General features: G+C 41.6%; 1 protein-coding gene across 20 annotated transcripts in view; it reads left to right on the forward strand.

Moving 5' to 3' along the window:
- LOC100652225 (ras GTPase-activating protein raskol) overlaps nucleotides 1–18,012 on the forward strand; it is a 254,380-nt gene that overhangs the window by 217,100 nt on the left and 19,268 nt on the right. For all 20 annotated transcript variants that reach the window (XM_048404028.1, XM_048404035.1, XM_048404036.1 and 17 more), the window contains one exon: nucleotides 12,542–12,636. In XM_048404028.1, coding sequence (XP_048259985.1) covers nucleotides 12,542–12,636 — 95 coding nt within the window. The remainder of the gene's footprint in view (nucleotides 1–12,541; nucleotides 12,637–18,012) is intronic.

Here is an 18,012-nt window from a genome sequence, read left to right on the forward strand (position 1 = left end):
ACCATTCGATTTATCCATTAACAGTTTACGAATTAGTACACCACGGATGAAAAGCATCCCCTTGTTAGAAACGGCTCGTTATACCTAACTAGATGTAGGATAAAATTCTTTCCTTTAATTCTCCTTTGCTATGGCGGATCGGCTTTTTCTTCGTGAACTCGCCACAACGTAACGCTCTCATGAGCGGCGTATTATCGTCAAGTTCACGGAATCATCGATGCAGATACGTGGTTTCGATAAACAGCAGCCACCGAAAGCCGCTTTGCATCGGGCCTTAAAAGAAACACGACGCAACGTTGTAACCTTCTCCGCGGGGCGCATCCTCCGATATGAACGGAACTGAAGAAACAGAGGAGGATAAGGCGCGACCAAGTTGTTGAACAGGAAGTCGCTTTTGCAACGTGCAAGGACAACGCGTGTGTGCGCTCGTTGTTAAGAAAGAGACGGATGTTTTAAGATGCGATTCTCCTTCCCTTTACATATGCCACTTTTTCTTCCCTCTAAAAACTTGTTTCCGTTGAGCCGATACTCGTGATTTCTTAAACATTTTAACGATTTTTACGACTACGTGAATTTATACGTAATATATACGGGCAATTCAGTGATAGATTTTATCATTGTTCAAATTCATGGTTTATGGCTGACGAAACGTAATTCCAAGTACAGTTCATTGTTAGAGTTCTATGGCATCAGGAATGGTTAACCCTTCGCGATGCGACGAGGAAGGTTATTCGAGGAACAAAAATTTCGTCTCATAAATATTTCAACTTTCCACGTTTTACAAAAATATCGAAAGAAAAAATAAATTACGTAGACGAACAAGTCCCTTTCCACGCAGCTTTAAACCGACCAAACGTCGAAGTGGAAAAAGGTACATCTGCAGCAATTAACTCGTACAATTATCGATTTAAGGTACCAATAAAACTTTCGCCAATGGACGATTAGCGAAACAATGGAATTCATAAATAAAAGTTAGCGACGCAAGCTGCGTAGCCTAATGGACTTATATTTATACTCTAAATACGTACGTGGTATGAAAAGGTCCTTCTAGTTGAACGGGCATAGGTGTTTCACGGGTATTCGGATGTAATCCATATTTGCCCCATGGAGAATGTACGATCGACCGTTATTAATGCTGTTAGTATTTCACGGCCCAACTACGGCCCGAACATCCCATTTAAAATTGGTCCGTGACTTTCCCACGTGCCTTTTATCGCTCGTAGGGATTGCGCTCAACAAAAAATTGCTAATCTCTGCAGGTGTTTGATCTCTTCGTAAGGAGTCGGTTGAACTTCTGCTTTTTATACGTATGTATCTGCTAGCGACGACGATCACGTAATGAAGTTTCTTTGAACGTTTGATAAAGTTGCTTTTTGTTTGTCGAATAATCGAAGCCGAATTAAGTAACTGTTTGGCGATCGAATTACGCAGAATTAGAACTTAACTTGTTCGATTTTTCAGAAATCAAAAAAAAAAAAAAAGAAAAGAAGAGAAGGAAAAGGAACGTGTTTCAAACTGTCTGGTTTGAAGAAAAATTCTCATTCAAAGATCATCATGGTCGTTGGTCGCATGAAATTTGTTTTTAAGCATGATCCCCGAATTGAAACAATAGCGGTTAATGGATCAATTAACACGATGATTCAAAGGAACGGACGAAACTTGAATTAATTTTTACGTTTAAAATTCACGAGTAGTCGCGAAGCAAGAACGTAATAAGCGTGAGAATTTAGTTGTTATATTATAGCTGGACGTATCTCTTTCTGAAGGCTATGTCCTGCATCGTCTGACGCATCATTTTGATGATGTATCATCTGCATAAAGCGCACCGTGCGAAATCGGATCTGTCCGATTTGACGCGGTCATTAATCGACGGTAATAATTTATCCGTGACAGATCCGTCAAAACGACGAATGAAAAAGGGAACACGAGGGAAAGCGTGACCAGGGATTAAATTCGCGACTGCCTCCGATGAGAAATTAGCATGTACCTATTTATTTTATTTGAGCTGTATATTTATTTGATGGGCTTGGCCCGTTTCAAAATGTTTTGGAACGATTTGAATATTAAACGTCGTTTATAAGTGCGTATGCATTTCTATACCTTTTTTAAGCTCTTTATCGGACACGTGGCAAATTTTTCATCGCGATGAAAATTATTTCGCCGTTCTTTCTCCGTCCGTTTTCACGATCGAACCAGAAACCGTTGACTGGCGCGTCGTAAAAAGGATGGCTCTATTAAAATAGAAACGACCAAAGGGAGATCTTGTTAGGCGGAAGAGATTCACCGAGGAGCGAAAGGCAGGAACATCTGGCCGCTCGCTACGGTCCACCTCTGTGTCATCGTCGCTTTGAAAATCCGCCTTTGCTCGTTTGTATACCATTCACGCCTTTCTCGTATTCGTTGTGCGCGTACCGCATTGGATTTTATAGATTACAGATTATAAATGCTGGTAAAGAAACTTGAATCACGTGTACGGCGTTTTTAACGTGTTCGTTTCTTTTCTTGGCAACAGCGTTACGCGTGACGGTGGCTGATTTGGTTGTTGGAACAATAGAACAGATGACGAATAAGGGTTGAATGGAGAGAGCCTTTATTAATAGTAATTCCGTGCTTATAAAGTGGGGAAAGAACGACGGCAGAATTTTTAATGGAATTTTTAGATTAGTTCGGGATATAAGTTCGATAAAAATATAAAGATTAACCGTAGTAATAAATCCATGAAAACTTTATCTCGCTATAATTTCCCTACTTATAAATTTTGCCGAAAGGAATTCTATCGCAGAATCAGAATACCGTCATTAGCTTTCGACGATTTACCACGCTATATTCGACGAAACTTCCATCCGTTCGACGTTGCGATCGTCGTCCCGGATCAACAGATACCATGTAAATTAATAACCTAACCGTGACTTCACGCTTCCATTCATGAATTTTAATCGTTGCGCAGATTGCATTCGAAACTCGGGATTTTGTTTGACGTTCCTTTGACAAATTACCGTCCTTTCCTTCTGCATATGTTCGATACATAATACCATCGATGTATCTAGGGGAAAGCGATTTCCAATGGCTACGATTTGTCGTAAATAGGGTTTCTGAATTTATCGTTTTCGTGAATTCATAGCGCAATAAGCTAATTCACGCCTTATTTTAACACACGAAACACGCTTGTTTGGAGATGAACGCCCAACTGGTCGAAAACTCGAGAAAATGCGACAAAATCAACCAAGACGAATCGGCGTTTCTTTCGACAAGCGCGATAAAATTTATTTTTTCCCTGAGCGGAGGGACGAAATAGTTTTTTTCTCCTTTTTAGAAATTTATAGAGTTATCTTATACGTAGTTATAATATAACTTGCTCGCTATTTTCATTGAAAATTTATTAAATATATATATATATATTTCGATACTTTCGATCTTATATAATTTCCAAAATTTCTGTAAAATATTTTGCTATTTAATCTCCGGAATTTTCCATTCCACTCGTGTCCAACAGAATTGCACGATTTATCGAATATCGATACATCAGGCTACGAAGAAACTGCCGCTGCTGCGACATGTCCGACGACGACTATGAACCTGGCGCCGAGGAAGCGGACGCTTATGTCCATCGGGAACAATGCAGAGCAACATCGCACGCAAGCGTGTGTTCACGTATATCCGACGTAAATCGTGTTTGGTCATCCTTCGGCCATAAATAATTCCAGCCGGGGGACAATAGGTCGAACAGCTGAAAACAGTCTAAAAAGCAGCCCCGAGGCGGTTCTCGCGCGTTGCCGCGCCGGTGACACGACAGACCGAACAAGTACTCGCGTGATGGCTTTCCGATAGAGTCTGCGCTGACGCGTGCAGAAAGATCGAGGATGCAGCCTGTACGTGTGCAGGCTGTCGCTTGTAAAAATAACCGATGCGAAAAGTCGAGAGGACGAATACAAAGAAGGGGGAGTGACGAAATTTGCAACCTCGTAGCGGGACGCCAGACTTTGGACGTCAAAGTATCGGATTATGAGCAGCGATGGATTCGATCTTCTTGCAGTAATTTAATTAAACGATTCTAATTATGGTAAATTTGGTGTATCCAAGAATTTTTACGTATACCTAAAGATTAATTGGTATAATTGATTTCTAGGTTCTTGGTTAAAAGTGTTTGCTGAAATGAAATTTTAAAATTTCGACGACACTAAAGCTAAATATTTTAAAATAGAATATTCGATGCACTCAAAAGCGATTTATTACTTCGTTTTGTCTGCTTTTGACCGAAAAATTTTCGATCCAGTAAACCTGATGTCTTTTGCATGCCGACGCTGATCGATATCATCGTCGCTTTATGAATTTTTATCGTTACCGAAGAATTTCTAATTACATTAAATCGATACTCTTGTGTGCTAACTTTGTATTTATAATTTAAAGTTTATAACAATACCGTATAGTACGATATATTTAAAACGTTTTGCCATCATTTATTTGAAAACAGCATCTCTTCGATATAGAAATAGCTTCTGTATAAAAGTTAATCGTTAGCATTAGGTAATGAAATTGCGATCGCCATTCGAAACGCCGTTCTTCACGTCCAACTACCTTTTGTCAAGCATCGCAACAAAGTGGCAACAAACCGTACCGAAAATTGTTCTTCGATTTAACCGTGAACGCGTATTTCGTCGAATACATCGTCGCAACATTGTTAAGATTTAATAAGATTTCACGGTGGACAACGTAAAACGCTTGGAACCCCATAAAAGGAGGATCGAGCGCACATTTCGTCGATCGTTAGTAATGAGCGTAGACTTTGCAAGCAGGATAGTCACTATATGATAAAGCGATAAATTAAACGTACCAACCCCATACGTCTCGTCCTGTCCTTTTTTCAACGCGTTAACAGTCATTGTGGGGTTAATGGCGTATGAATCCCATGAATCGCAGCCCCGGTTAGCAGTCGATTTCAATAGAAACTAGTCCAGTCGGTGGGCTGTCGTCGTTGTTCTTTTTACCGACTGCGCGTATCGGATCGGACGGAGAACCGGCGCGGCGCGTCTTTTCGACATGATATTCTATCAGGTGCGGTTATCGTTTTAATCGATAATAGTCTACTCCTTCTTTTTTTTTTCATTAAGCAAAAACGAGTGTAACTCGTTCGCGGCCTTGTTCTCGGATCAAAAGACGAAGTAATTAATTCTCCGTAGCAGCATCCCGGCATGAATAACGGTAATCGGTGAAAGAATGCAGACAGAAAACGGAAAACCGAAAGCCAACGTATCGCTTCTACGTTGTTTTCGCGTCAGAGCAAGTTCTTCGATCGTGAAAGATAACGAGTCACGTTGTTACACGCGTTCGAACGACAAATTGTGTTTTGTATGGTCGACGATGTACATAGGTACTTGGAACGCTTGAAAATTTCGTCTATGGCGTTCGTAATTAAAAGCGACTCAAATACTTAAAAGGTATACGCGAAACCGTTTTCGAAGGCGATTCGCGACACACTCGATCGACGGAGAAACGGGAAAGTGGGAATTTGTTAACAAATCTTCTTTCTTCCGTTATCTTTTTCAGTTCGCCCTGACATCGTATATTTTGAGCAAACGAAGCTACTCGTACGAACTTGAATATAAAATTCATGTTCCTCGTCTCATTCATTTTGAATAATATATTTTTCAGAATGAAACGTCCAAACGAAATACTTGGTTTTAAATCCACTTAACTGAAACTTAAAATAGCCCTTGAATAATATCCCGAGTGATATAAGTTTTCCAGAAGTTCGCGCAAGTCAGACCTTTATTTCGGAATTTCCTCGTTGCATTAATCTTCCAAACCACAGAGTTTGCGGGGAATAGCGTAAAATTTCCTTGAATCTCGTCGGGGTGATCTATTTAAAAGAAACTCTGCGGGCGACTAAAGCGTTTCTCCTCTGGTGCATTGTCCCCTGAAGAACTCCCTTGTCTAATGGAGACACCGGGAGGAAGAGAGATAGATAGATTCTTGGACGTCCGCCAAACGTTCCGCGGAATGTGGAAGGAAAACCTTGCCGGGGGATTTTGGGATTCCGCGAACCGAGTTTAGCGCGTTTCGAATAATTTCCAGCTGACGGCAGCTGGAAGAGGAGATGAATAGGTTATGTATAATACCGAACGAAGTTCTTCGCTCCTTTTATCATCCGTATTCATCTTCATCTTTAAAATTTCTTTGGAATACGACATTGGAATTTCGGAATTCGGATGAATTTAAAAACAACACGCGTCTATGTTTAGAAAGAAAATAACTTTTATCCGTCCTCTTTCCGTCAAACTATTACGTAGAGAATTTTGTTATGAGCTTTCAAAGTGTCGCGAATACGCGTAATGCTCCTCCAAAGAGTTTAACTTGATTCGAAATTTATTTCGAAATAAGTAGATTTACACGTCCCGAAAGAAATTCGCGAGAGAAAGCATTCGCATAACGAAAGGAGCGATATTTCGACATACCAGATATCCTAGGATTTCAACGACAAGTCTGTGTCTACGGAGGCAGAAATCGCGGGAATATCTCAAGTATTGTATAATCGCGAGTCCGCGCTTATCGAACGGTGTCGGACGAAACAGATCGGTAGATTCGAGGTCTGATCGCAGATGAGTGCAGATTCAATAGCGTGGTTTTAAAGGTCCGTCGTTATCAGCACGGGCAATCGAGGTTCTAACACCCGGCAACCGCTTATCTCGGCCATAGTTGGCTGTGTAACAAAGTCGACCACACGAAGATGATGATGATAAAGCACCGATGCTGGGACCGCTCGTTAATTCGCGGCACGATATCACCGAAATTAGTCGAAATGTATCAAATCCATCGTCGCAAACGCGACGGTAATAATCTCGGCGAAAGAAATATGGCACGTCGAAAGAATCGGGACTTTATGGATTTTGGAACGGAAGCTGAGACCAACGAGCGAATGAACGCGTGTGTCTAGGACAAAACGAAACATTTCACGACGAAGGAAGAGGAAAGCAACTTTTAACGCCTCTAGCCTCTACATTCGATCTATCGTAAAGCATCGGTAAATAACGAAAAGACTGGAAATTTTTTCTCTCGTTCTATTTTGTTGCGCGTACAGCTTAAGGATAGTACCGGGAGTGAACGCGAGGCTCGTAAATTCGCGACCGCTTCTTGTCACGGTCAGCCAGCGAGTTTTGCATCGCGATCTTATCAGAGTGTGCACGGATTGTACGGTATCGTCGATGTGCAAGCGTGTCTATGCATTGTGACGCGCTCGAGAGAGACCTGCTTTATCGGCCGAGACTAAACAACATTGCCGTAAAAGATCTCGTCTCTCGTTATACGATACTTTTACGGAAAATTGGAAATTTATAATGAAAATTATCTAATATCGTATCTAATATTGGCAAATACGTTAACGGACACTACGATAGTATCTACTTTAAACTCTAAGATAGTCTGATTAAAAATTATCCAAAATAGAAAAAGTCTAATCCGTTGTTCAGAGATTGAATTCCCGGTCGATCGAGATACGATTCAGCTAGGTACTGTTCGTAATCGTCAACTTCGTTATAATCGACGTTGTAACGAAGGAAAGCTTAATTGCAGATTCGTCGTACGCATGACGTCTGTAACGGTTTAATGGCACGTCGGTTCTCGTAGAATTTGAATGCCTGGCATTCTGCCTCGTTGGGTGGTCCGTTGAATCGAATCGTTTATGAATGATTTAACGAGAGTGGGTCTCTCCAACCGAAAATCCAGTCGACATCGGTAGCCTCTAACGCGCCATTACGTCATACGACGGAATGCAAGAGGTCGACCTTGCGAACCACACAATCGTGCATTGTGAACCGTTGAATAGTCCGCGATTCTATCGCGAGGTTTCGAGTTCTTAGCACGGTTGACGATCGCCGTTGGAAATTAAACCGATTGCCGACAGAAATTTTCACCGTTTTACTTCCAATTGCTTGTCGCGTGTTATTTACTCGCGCGTAATACTCGTAATTGTTGCACGTTTTGCGACCGAAGGAACATTGGAATGTTTGAAAGACGGTAACGTGAGTAACAAAATATTTAAGTGGATTTACGCAACCAACCTTGTTAGTTCTTACCCAACTCCGCTTCTATAATATTACCAATTGAAATAACGAAATAACGTAGTTTCGAAGTTTTAAACTTGAGATTTTCTTGACATCGTTACGAAATATTTCATCTTCGCTGAATATACAGATATTCGTTGCGAGACCAATTTTATTCAAGAACAAATTATTCTTTTTCTTTTTCGCGACACCATTTTCGAAAGGAATTCTTTTAAATTTCATATTTTATTAAATTTCAGAGACAGCGATCTATAGCGTATTTAATTCTCCATCTTGGTAGAAACGAAGATCCAATCGCAACCATTAACAGCATTTCCAACCCTTATCCTCCATCAACTTGGCCCGCTGTGCTAATATATCGCTTTCCAAACGGAGAACTGCCAAGCGGATCAGTGTAAATACATAGGATACAGTGCGCAACCCTTAACAACGACCAACTAGGTCGAAGAAGGTCACTCGTTTGAACGACTAACAATAAAATATATCAATTGGCCGGCAGCCGTTTCGGTTTCGTCAAAAATCTCCGATTGTTCCCGCGCCGAACCCGCCCCGTCAATAGAACGGAATGCCGACAATCGCACCCTTTCTCGGCCCGTTATTTCATAGCCTGCGTTTCTAAACGGAAACGCGATCGATCGATCCGCTGCGTCTCGCTCGATGCAAGTGCGATCACGATCGACGGCGATCAAACACGGGAGGGATTCGCGTGTCGGATCATTAATAATGGAAGGATTCGCGTCACGCGGTTCCATCGTTAACGAAACGCTCACGATTTCGAAACGTGGGGTGCGCGCCGTTTCTTTCGCTCTCGTTTCGTTTCAATTCCAATTGATCTTTGGCTGGTCGGGGCCAGCTTTGTGCACCGCCTCCGTTCGCTGTTGCTCCAGCCGCGGCACAAAAGATGCGTTTTCGCGCTGCACGGTGCCGCGTGCAGCTGCAGCCCCAGCTCTCGTGCATCTATCGCGGGGGAAAAGGGTTCGCGAGAGAACCGGTGCCCTTTCTGTCCGCAATGGCCAATTAGCTATTCGCGTACGAGTCGCGACACAATGTGTTTTCGAGCTGTACGCGAGCTCGCTCGTTTGCTCTTTCCGACGAAACTTCTACGGACTTTGAATTACAGAATGCTGTATTTACAACGGTCGTGAAATTCACAATTTCGCTGTCTACATTTTGTCGAACGTTTTCGAAAGTATCGAAAATAACGAAAGCAAGGAAGCTCGTTACGATACCTAGCGAATATAAATTTACGTAACACTAATTTCTCTTGCGATTATCTTCGTTTTCAATCGCTGTTTCCACTTTACGTCTAAAGCGTACGAACACAACGTCCGTGCGACTATTCCCTTCTGAGCCGCAAATTTTACCAAGAAACATCCCGCTCGTCTCTCGCGTTTCTTCTTCAAGAAATTGCCTCCCTTTTGTACGCCATTTCTTTGTCGAATACCATTGAATTTGTGTCACAGACACAGGTCGCTGGCAAAAGAAGCGTCCATTCGATCGACGACACGCGCGTCGTCTTTTTCCACTCGTGTTTCTTGGTGGACGACTGGTCGAAGGACCAGTTTCCTTCCCTCTTGCAACTGGATTTTCAACGACACGACCACTAGTGTTTTCTTTTTTTTTTTTTTTGTTTTTTTTTTTACCGAAAGGTGTCACGCGATTTTCACAAAAGCGGCACAGCTGTCGGTCGCAAACACGCCTGTTTCAGTTTTAATTAAATTCGAGCCCAAATAAAAAGCAGCCTTGCTATACTCTTGATAGTCAGCCTCGCTTCCCGTATTTAGCCAGCATATAATTAAGTTTTAGAACGGTAGGTTCCCCTTAAAATTCCTAGCATCTTCAGCTACCATCTTACGTATGGGCATTGCGTAGTAGAATTCCTGCTCTTAAAACGCTATATCCTTTTTTTCTATATCTGTTTTTGTCTCCGTTTGAACGTTGTTCGCCGTACGGACCGAGCAAAGCTTTTATCCGTATCGGGAAACATCCTGGTGGAAATTACGACGTGTCACAGGTTTACAACTCGATGAAACGGCGAAATTCGCGCGCAATCGTGGCGTAGAATCTGGCGGTTGCATTTTGCAATCAACATAATGGAGGAACGACGAAGTCGCGAGATACAAGATTATTAACGTCGCGGTTGCTTCGATCGTCAGACGGTAAATTAACTTGGGGATCGCTTAAAAAACCGTCACTGGCGAGAACACGCGATAAAAGTCGAAAATGCGGATTTAACGGATCGTAAACGCATCGGCTGTGTTTTATTTTATACGCTGATGCGTTGTACCGAGGGAAGAATTGAATGCCAGTCTATGCGGGCATTAAACGTCATTGGATATATGCTATTACGACCGATATATATGAAACGATGCCTACGATGGAAGTCTTCTTTATCCTTTATCCTTTATCCTTTGGCAAGTATAAACAAGCTTCCCGATACGTAATTGGAAAAGAGGAATTATTAACGTCTTATTCGTGAAGATAGCGTGTACCGATTATTTATGTCCAATAATTATGGAAATTATCGTCAAAATGTATATAGTATGCAAAATATATTAGATATGTCTAACGATCGATTTACGTACCTGTTCTAATATCATAAATCAAATATTCGAATGTTGATCCGAATATAATAATATTTTTTAAGGAAAAGTCGAATCGAACGAAAGCGACAAACGAGACAAAACGCTATTAATTACGATCCGTTGGATGCGTGAACGCAAATCGGGATCGCATCTGGATCACGTCGAATCTAATTAACGATAAATGAAATTCAGCGAGCGGTAAACGGACTCCTGCTAACGGATCGTTAACTGCAAGAAACGCACGAATCTCGTTGTGCTGGGCCAGCAACGAATAAGAAAGGCCCTGTAACTGGAGACTCTTGAGCCAGGAAGAGCGTTTAAATCGCTGACCATAAACAGAGAGAGAGAAAAGTCCGAGCACCGAAGGCTCTCGCGGGAACGTTAATTACAGGGCAGCTTTCGTTTCTTCTCTCCCTTGGTCGATTTCCGTTGACAGAAACGCGTGCGAGGAAGAGGGACGAAAGACGAATTATAGTACTCCAAGTACCGTTCGAGTTCACGCTGAGTAGTTAGTTGGGATTAAATGGAAAGAATCGTGCCAAAGTATACAACGAGAGTCGTGTGCGGTAGAGTGACTTTTAAATTAATCGCGTGATAGAAAGTGGAACCCGGTTCGAAACGTTTAAACATCGACGCTTATTGTTTGGTTCGTGTTTTAGAGTTGAACGCTCGCACGAGTGGATTTAACGATGGATATGTGGCCGGTTACGAGACTATTTTGGGAATCGGAAGCGAATAGAGCGATTAATCGTAAATCGACGCTTCGAATGAGGCTTTCGAGCGAAGTTTAATTTTCTCGATTTTTAATAAATAAAAAGCGAATCTCATATATATTCTCATCAAATATTTGTAGAATTTATCGATCGATAATATCGTACGATTATAGGTTAAATCGTTATCGTAAGATTATCTCGTAGAAAATTGATAACAATAACAATCGTAAAGAAGTAGTTACGATACTGTTTTCTAAATGAAAAACAGATCGTTCCAAACATTTCCGACATTTTCGTAAACTCATTCAGAATTCTTTATCGTTTTCATCCGACGCGTTTGATCGCCAACCATTTTTACAGACGGTACGAGAAGAGATAAGGACAAGCGCTCGCTGGTAACGATCGATTCCTCTGTTCACGAATTCCCAGACAGAACGCGGTACTTGCACACAGCGCCTCGGTCATTGTAAGCGTTTCCATCGCGTTTTCGATGGAACGCCACCATTATCGGGATCCCGTGAATGGCCCCACGACCGCACAATGGCCTGTTGTCGTTCTTGAAATTACGAGGTTCCAGCATTGCTCCGACTATGCCGTGACCGAGTTCCAAGTATGCGAACGAGCAGCCGGTTCCGAAACGGAAGTTCCTCTTTTAATCGCGCCCACGAATCTCCGCATTCCCTTCCTTGATCCGGAATAATGCTATTTCGAGGCCTCTGAAACTGCTTCCGGATACGGAGAATCTTTAACAAGTGTGTGAACGATCGATCGGCGGATAATGGAACGTTTGTGCGAAAAAATGTCCAACTCGATCCTTCCCCTAGTCTGTTGCGAAAAGCGTAGGTGGAGAGGCGTAGACTTGATTTTTAAGAAACGTAAGAATCGTTTGCGAATGCTTCGGTTAAATAAGAGCAAAGGTGGAGTTTACTCTTTTAAACGGAAGAACAAGCGAAAAAGATTTAATCGTTTCGACGTCGGTTAAACCATTCGTACGAAAACTCAAAGATGCCACTTGCTTGTAGGGAGGAAAATCGAGGGAAATGCGATTATTCGCTGAATAGCATTTCGATTTTCGCATCGAATACGAAACGAGATACGATAATTAACGCGACCGTTTGGCCTCGTTCGTACCGGAAACGGCTGAATTACCCTGTTGCTAAATCACAAATGTTCCTGTGTGTTTCAGACACGTCCTACGAGAAGGCCTGTCGAAGGGGTAGCGCTCCGGCCACCCCTGTCCTCGGAGCTCGACCCTTGGACGTCACCCCCAACAGAATCGTCGTAAGTAGACCTCATTGCTCCCCTTTAAGTCCCTGTAATTTCGATTCACTGTAATTTCCGATCTTTCATAATGCAACGAGCACACCTCCGTACCTTTTGTTCGCTTCCAACGATAACGAAATAACGTGTTCTTTCTTTTAAAAGCCACTTTTTAACTGTTATTACTTTCGTTATGATTGAATTTTAATTTTAATTTTAATTTTAATTTTAATTTCAATATCGATCGTGGAACGAAAATATAACGAGTAACGATATTATTACGAGTTTGTAAGCGTTTTTCAAGCACATTTGCATTTTTTTGATAGAATATAAATTACCCGATAATAAACGAAATAATACCGAGTAACGAAGAGTTAGAAATTCTTCTAGAAAAGATGAAACGATGTTTATTTCGTGAAAAAATATCAGATACTTCAACCAAGATCTATCTTTGCACGTAACAGCGTAACTATGCGAATTTCATCCTAAACAATTTCGTTTATTCGCGCGATCAATCCCGAAGAATTTTCACTTGGCCGATAGAAAGCACGTTAATTGGCGAAATATCTCGGAGTAATTATTTTATCGTGACGAGGTTGCCGGCTCGTGATCGCAATTAACGCCGAGTCTCTCTCGTTCGAGAACCGAAGAAGATCTTCGGTACGGTATTTCGTCGTAAATCCTTATCGCGACAAGTACCTATTTTCAGCGAATCTGTCAGCGCCGCGCCAAAATGCATTAAACTTACAGATTAGATCTGACTCCCGATCGGGGCAACTCCTTTCTGTAAAAAGAGCTTTTCGTGTATCTTGAAAGCGAATGCTTTGAAAAGATTTTCGATCATCGAACGTGCGGTTTCTGGCATCCGAAAAGCTTTTAATTCGACGTTTTAATTCACACGTATAAACGTAATTTCCTAGGAGATACTTTTATCGATCGTAATCGTCTTCAACAAAGATCTTAACGTAGACATTTATCGTAAAATCCCCCTCGCGTATTTCGAAAGATCTCTCGGATCTCTAAAGACGAATCGTTCGAGACGATTCTTTTGTCGCGACTTATACTCGGTACTTCCGGTTAAAATCGCGCTCATCGTGTTCCCCTCGAGAAACATTTCGTTCTCAAAGCACGAAAACTGAGACTCGAGTTTTCCAATCACGTATCTTCGATCTTTCGAATCTCTCGATGCATCGAGTCGTTCAGTTGGAGTACCGTACACTTTTCTTTTTATCGTTAGAAACAAGTTGCTTCGAACATCACGTTCATTGTGTTGCTCTCTCGTTCCTCGGATTCCGTCTAGATCGGTCACACACACACACACACACACACACACACACATATGCGCGCGCACAATATTAAAAATATTTCATATTTCAATATTTTGTAATGATACAATATATAGGTAAAGAGAACTTTCCTTGAAATTTCATCGATCGATGAATCTAAACTTTCGATAACATCACGCTCCATCGACATGGTAACATTTGATCGTGGCACACGTCTCGGTAATTTCGTCCCTCGTTTCTCCGTGGACGAGGCCACTCTTCCTCCGCGTCACCTTTGCCCTTCGCTTCGATTTCGTTGCGTAAACCAACACGCTGTCTCGTCGAGATGGTGGATGCGAGCAAAAGCGGACGACGACGCGCGACGTAGTATGGAAAATATCGATCCACGGTGTCGTCTTGGCGCTTGGTCGCAGGTGTTCTCAAATCTCACGCGCTAGATCGCTTTTCTAGGACGCGTGTGAGTAGACGCGAGTCCCAGGTGTAGCGTCGCCTCGCTTCGCGTTAAATTTGCCGCCGACACCGTGCACACGCCATAGGAACGGGGAAACTATTTTCTGCCGCGATATCACGATAAGGAAAATTTAAGCGCTCTAAGATTCCTTATAAAGGAGTATTAAGTATTAAGAATTAGAAATATAACTTATTCCTAACGATTGTCCAATTTATATTAACAAATTAGTAACGTTGAAAGTAGAATGTAAAGATCATTTATGCCGTGACTTCATTTACGGTTCGCGACGATACCGTAGCTTGCACTAGTTTTTATTTCTTTAGGTACGAACATTTTTCTGTGAATAGGATGGAAATCTTTTGATTCGTACAAGTATGTAGGTCAAGTAGTATGTCTGTACTGAAATGTGCGATGAAAAATGTATAGAGTTGTATCGAAGTAATCGATATCAATGATACATAATGAACTACAAAGTCCTTCGGAATTACGTACATGGTTTTAAAAACACGATATATCACGAATTAAGAAAATAAATATTTATCATATATAAATTTTACTTTCTGAAAGCGGAAAATAAATTTGGAAAATACGCATTCTTCCGTATACTGATATCGATCTTAATCGAGTCTAAGATTTAATTTGAAAAATTAAGTCTCGTCGTGTGGTTCCGATTTCCCTGGCATGATGTCACGTTGATCGATAAAACAACTCGGTGAAGCTACGCGTTGCTTTCGTAGTTTCTGTCCTTTACTCCTAATCAAGAACGTTACATGATTCATCGTTATCTTTCGATCGTAATAGTTTCTACCATTAGATTTTCTATTGCCGAAGAAAGAGAGATAACGTAATTCGTAGAAGTTACTACTGTAATTACTACTTTTTTTATCGAAACGATCGTGTCAAGCGAAATTACTTTTTACGCATTCCTATTATCTACACTGTACACGAAATTTCTCTGATATTAAACGTATTCGCGCAATATTCTTCGCTTCGACGGTTTTCCTTCCTTCCGGTATCTCTTAATTCAACGCTGTCACACGGAATACTTGATAAAATTTGTTCGAGTCGTGCCCTATTTCCATAAACTCGTTCCGCGGCGCTTTATACTTCAAACAACGGCATAGCTTCGATTCCACGCAGGATTCCCTTAAATTCTCCTTGGATCGTAAATTGATTCGAGAAAAAGGCAAATTTTCGATAGAATTTCATTCGAAACGAACCTTATTGAAAATGAAAAAAATATTAACTACAATCCTTACGCGTGTACGGTAAAATAAATCTTTTCCATTTCATTCTTTGTAATTTCCTGGCGAAAGCGAGTAGAATATATGAAGTTTCGGTGTTTGCTGTATGAATGCAAATCCGACAAAAGAGAATGCGAATGAATAATAAAGATACGATCTTCGTATGTAAAGTAGAGAAGAAACGCGATTTAAAAGGTGTAATATATTTTCGATTTAATTACTTTGCGTTTACGACTTATTAACAGGTAGAGAAGTAAGAAAGATTTTTAATTATAAGCTGTAGCGGAGCGGTAGTAAAATTAAGGAGGGAAAAAGAAGAAAAGGAAATATTTTCGTGGCAGTTTTACGAGCGTGCGTACCACTTTAGAGCATAAACTATCGACGATCTACGCTAAAAGATTAAGAAATTATAGTTGACAAAAATATATTATGTTTGAAAGGGAATTATTAAGAAATTATGACGATTATATTTTTCACTCGTATAAAATGATTAAACAATTACGAAAAACGATCTATGTAACGGACAAACGAGTACAACACGAAGAGAAACAGCTTTATGCATATCGTAAGATAACTAAAGACGTAAATCGTGTAAATCGTTGTACGTAACCGCATCAGTTAGGCATACCGACTTTGTCGATTCTATACGAGTGCACGTATATTGCGAAAGATCGGTCGTAAAGAAATTCGAAGATGTCGTTATGGACGATATGGAGAAAAGGATAGGCAAAATGGAAAGTACGTACTTTTATTCTCTACTGGCACCAGTTAATCGACACCCCTCCAAGGAAGCAAAGAAACGAGCAAACTGGTTTTCGAACGGTGCGCCGACGACTTCGCGGATCCATCTGTTTGAACAGCATCCTGCTATCGCCAATTGTTTACGAAACTCGATCCAACAGCGACGAATCGGTGACAAAAAGAAGCGTGACCGTTTTCGCGATTTCGCGAAGCGTGCTACCTCGTCGCAAGAAATCGCTCGTCTCCGTGTTGATTGCGACAAGAAATTGCTTGGTCTTCGTGAACGATGCTTTCAGCAAAAGGATTCTGTCGCTTTTTCAAAATGTAATAACGCTCTGTAGGATTAAAGAGGAACGATTCGGCGACTGCGAGCGTGTCGTATTAAGCGAAGAAAATAGGTTCTATTCTTGTTTATCGAAGATTCGTCGAAAGTTATTTTTGTATACGATCATTGACGCAATTTTATCGATCAAGGAACCGTATGTGCATATTTATGTATCATCGAATCACACGCGATCAATGAAATTTACGCATCTGCGAGGCAAATTCGTCACAGTGCATCTTAGCTGGTTGTTGTAAAAGATCATCATGGAGATCGGTTTGAGAACCCCTCGAAGACGTTTTTGTCCTTCTTACCGGTGGCTCCCCGGGTGTAGACGAGGGACTGAGAGGCCAAGGGGTGACCCGTTTTGCCTCACCTGAATACAGGGGCAGGGTTTTTGGTCGTAGCGTACAAAGGTGTGCACGAAGGATCCCTTGACTTCGGCTACCCGGATGAGCAACATCTGCGCCAGTCAACGTCGAGATTTTGCCGGGAAATCTTGCCTCTCTTCCGAGGCGGATCTTACGAGATCCGAGTGTATCACGAGAACCGAGCACACAGTGTACTTTAAAGTCAGAGATAAAATGTTATTATGTTTGTTAATTCGAATCCTCGTTAAATTTCCTGCGTATTCCACGTTTCTTCGAGCGTTTGTTCCTTTTTCTTTCATCTGGAACAAGGATGAAAACGATCGTCTACGACGTTCTGGAACCCAAGAGCGGGGAAATTTTAACAAAAGCGAAACGTTCGCGTACATTTCTCGAGCATCGCTGTCGCGTCAAAGCGTGCTTGGTGCGAGTAATTGCGAGCAATAATTTATCGACGGACAGAAGCCGGTAAATAAGAGACTCGTGGCCAAATAAAGGAACATCAAAGGCAGGAGGCAACTGCCTCGAGGGTCGACGGCCGTGCGATCGACGAAAAGCAACGAGCAACCGCTGCTGAAAATATCACCGAGCCTACGGAGCCATCGGCGAAACGCAGAACGTCTGTCGAAACGAGACGAACGATCGTCCTCCGTTCGTCCATGTTGTGACTGAAGGATTTTCGGTGATAAGCGAAGGTGTGTGTCTTCGTTGATAGACCGTAAAGCGTAGGCTGTGTTGCGGATACTGTGTGATTTCAAATTAACGTTCTTTTAAGAATATTTCTTCTGGTCGGACGACCAGCGACGGATCACCGATAGAGAAAATCGAGAAACGAATGAATGCACCGATCGTGAAAGAAGCAGATATCGGTGATCTTTATCGATGCAAATTGTAACGCTACCTAGTAAAGTATACCTCTAAAATTATTATCGGTAGGTTGTAAACTATAAATTTAAGTTCATAAACGTTAAACGTTTTAATTTAG

This window comes from Bombus terrestris, chromosome 3 (assembly GCF_910591885.1).
Source record: "Bombus terrestris chromosome 3, iyBomTerr1.2, whole genome shotgun sequence".
NCBI lineage: Eukaryota > Metazoa > Arthropoda > Insecta > Hymenoptera > Apidae > Bombus > Bombus terrestris.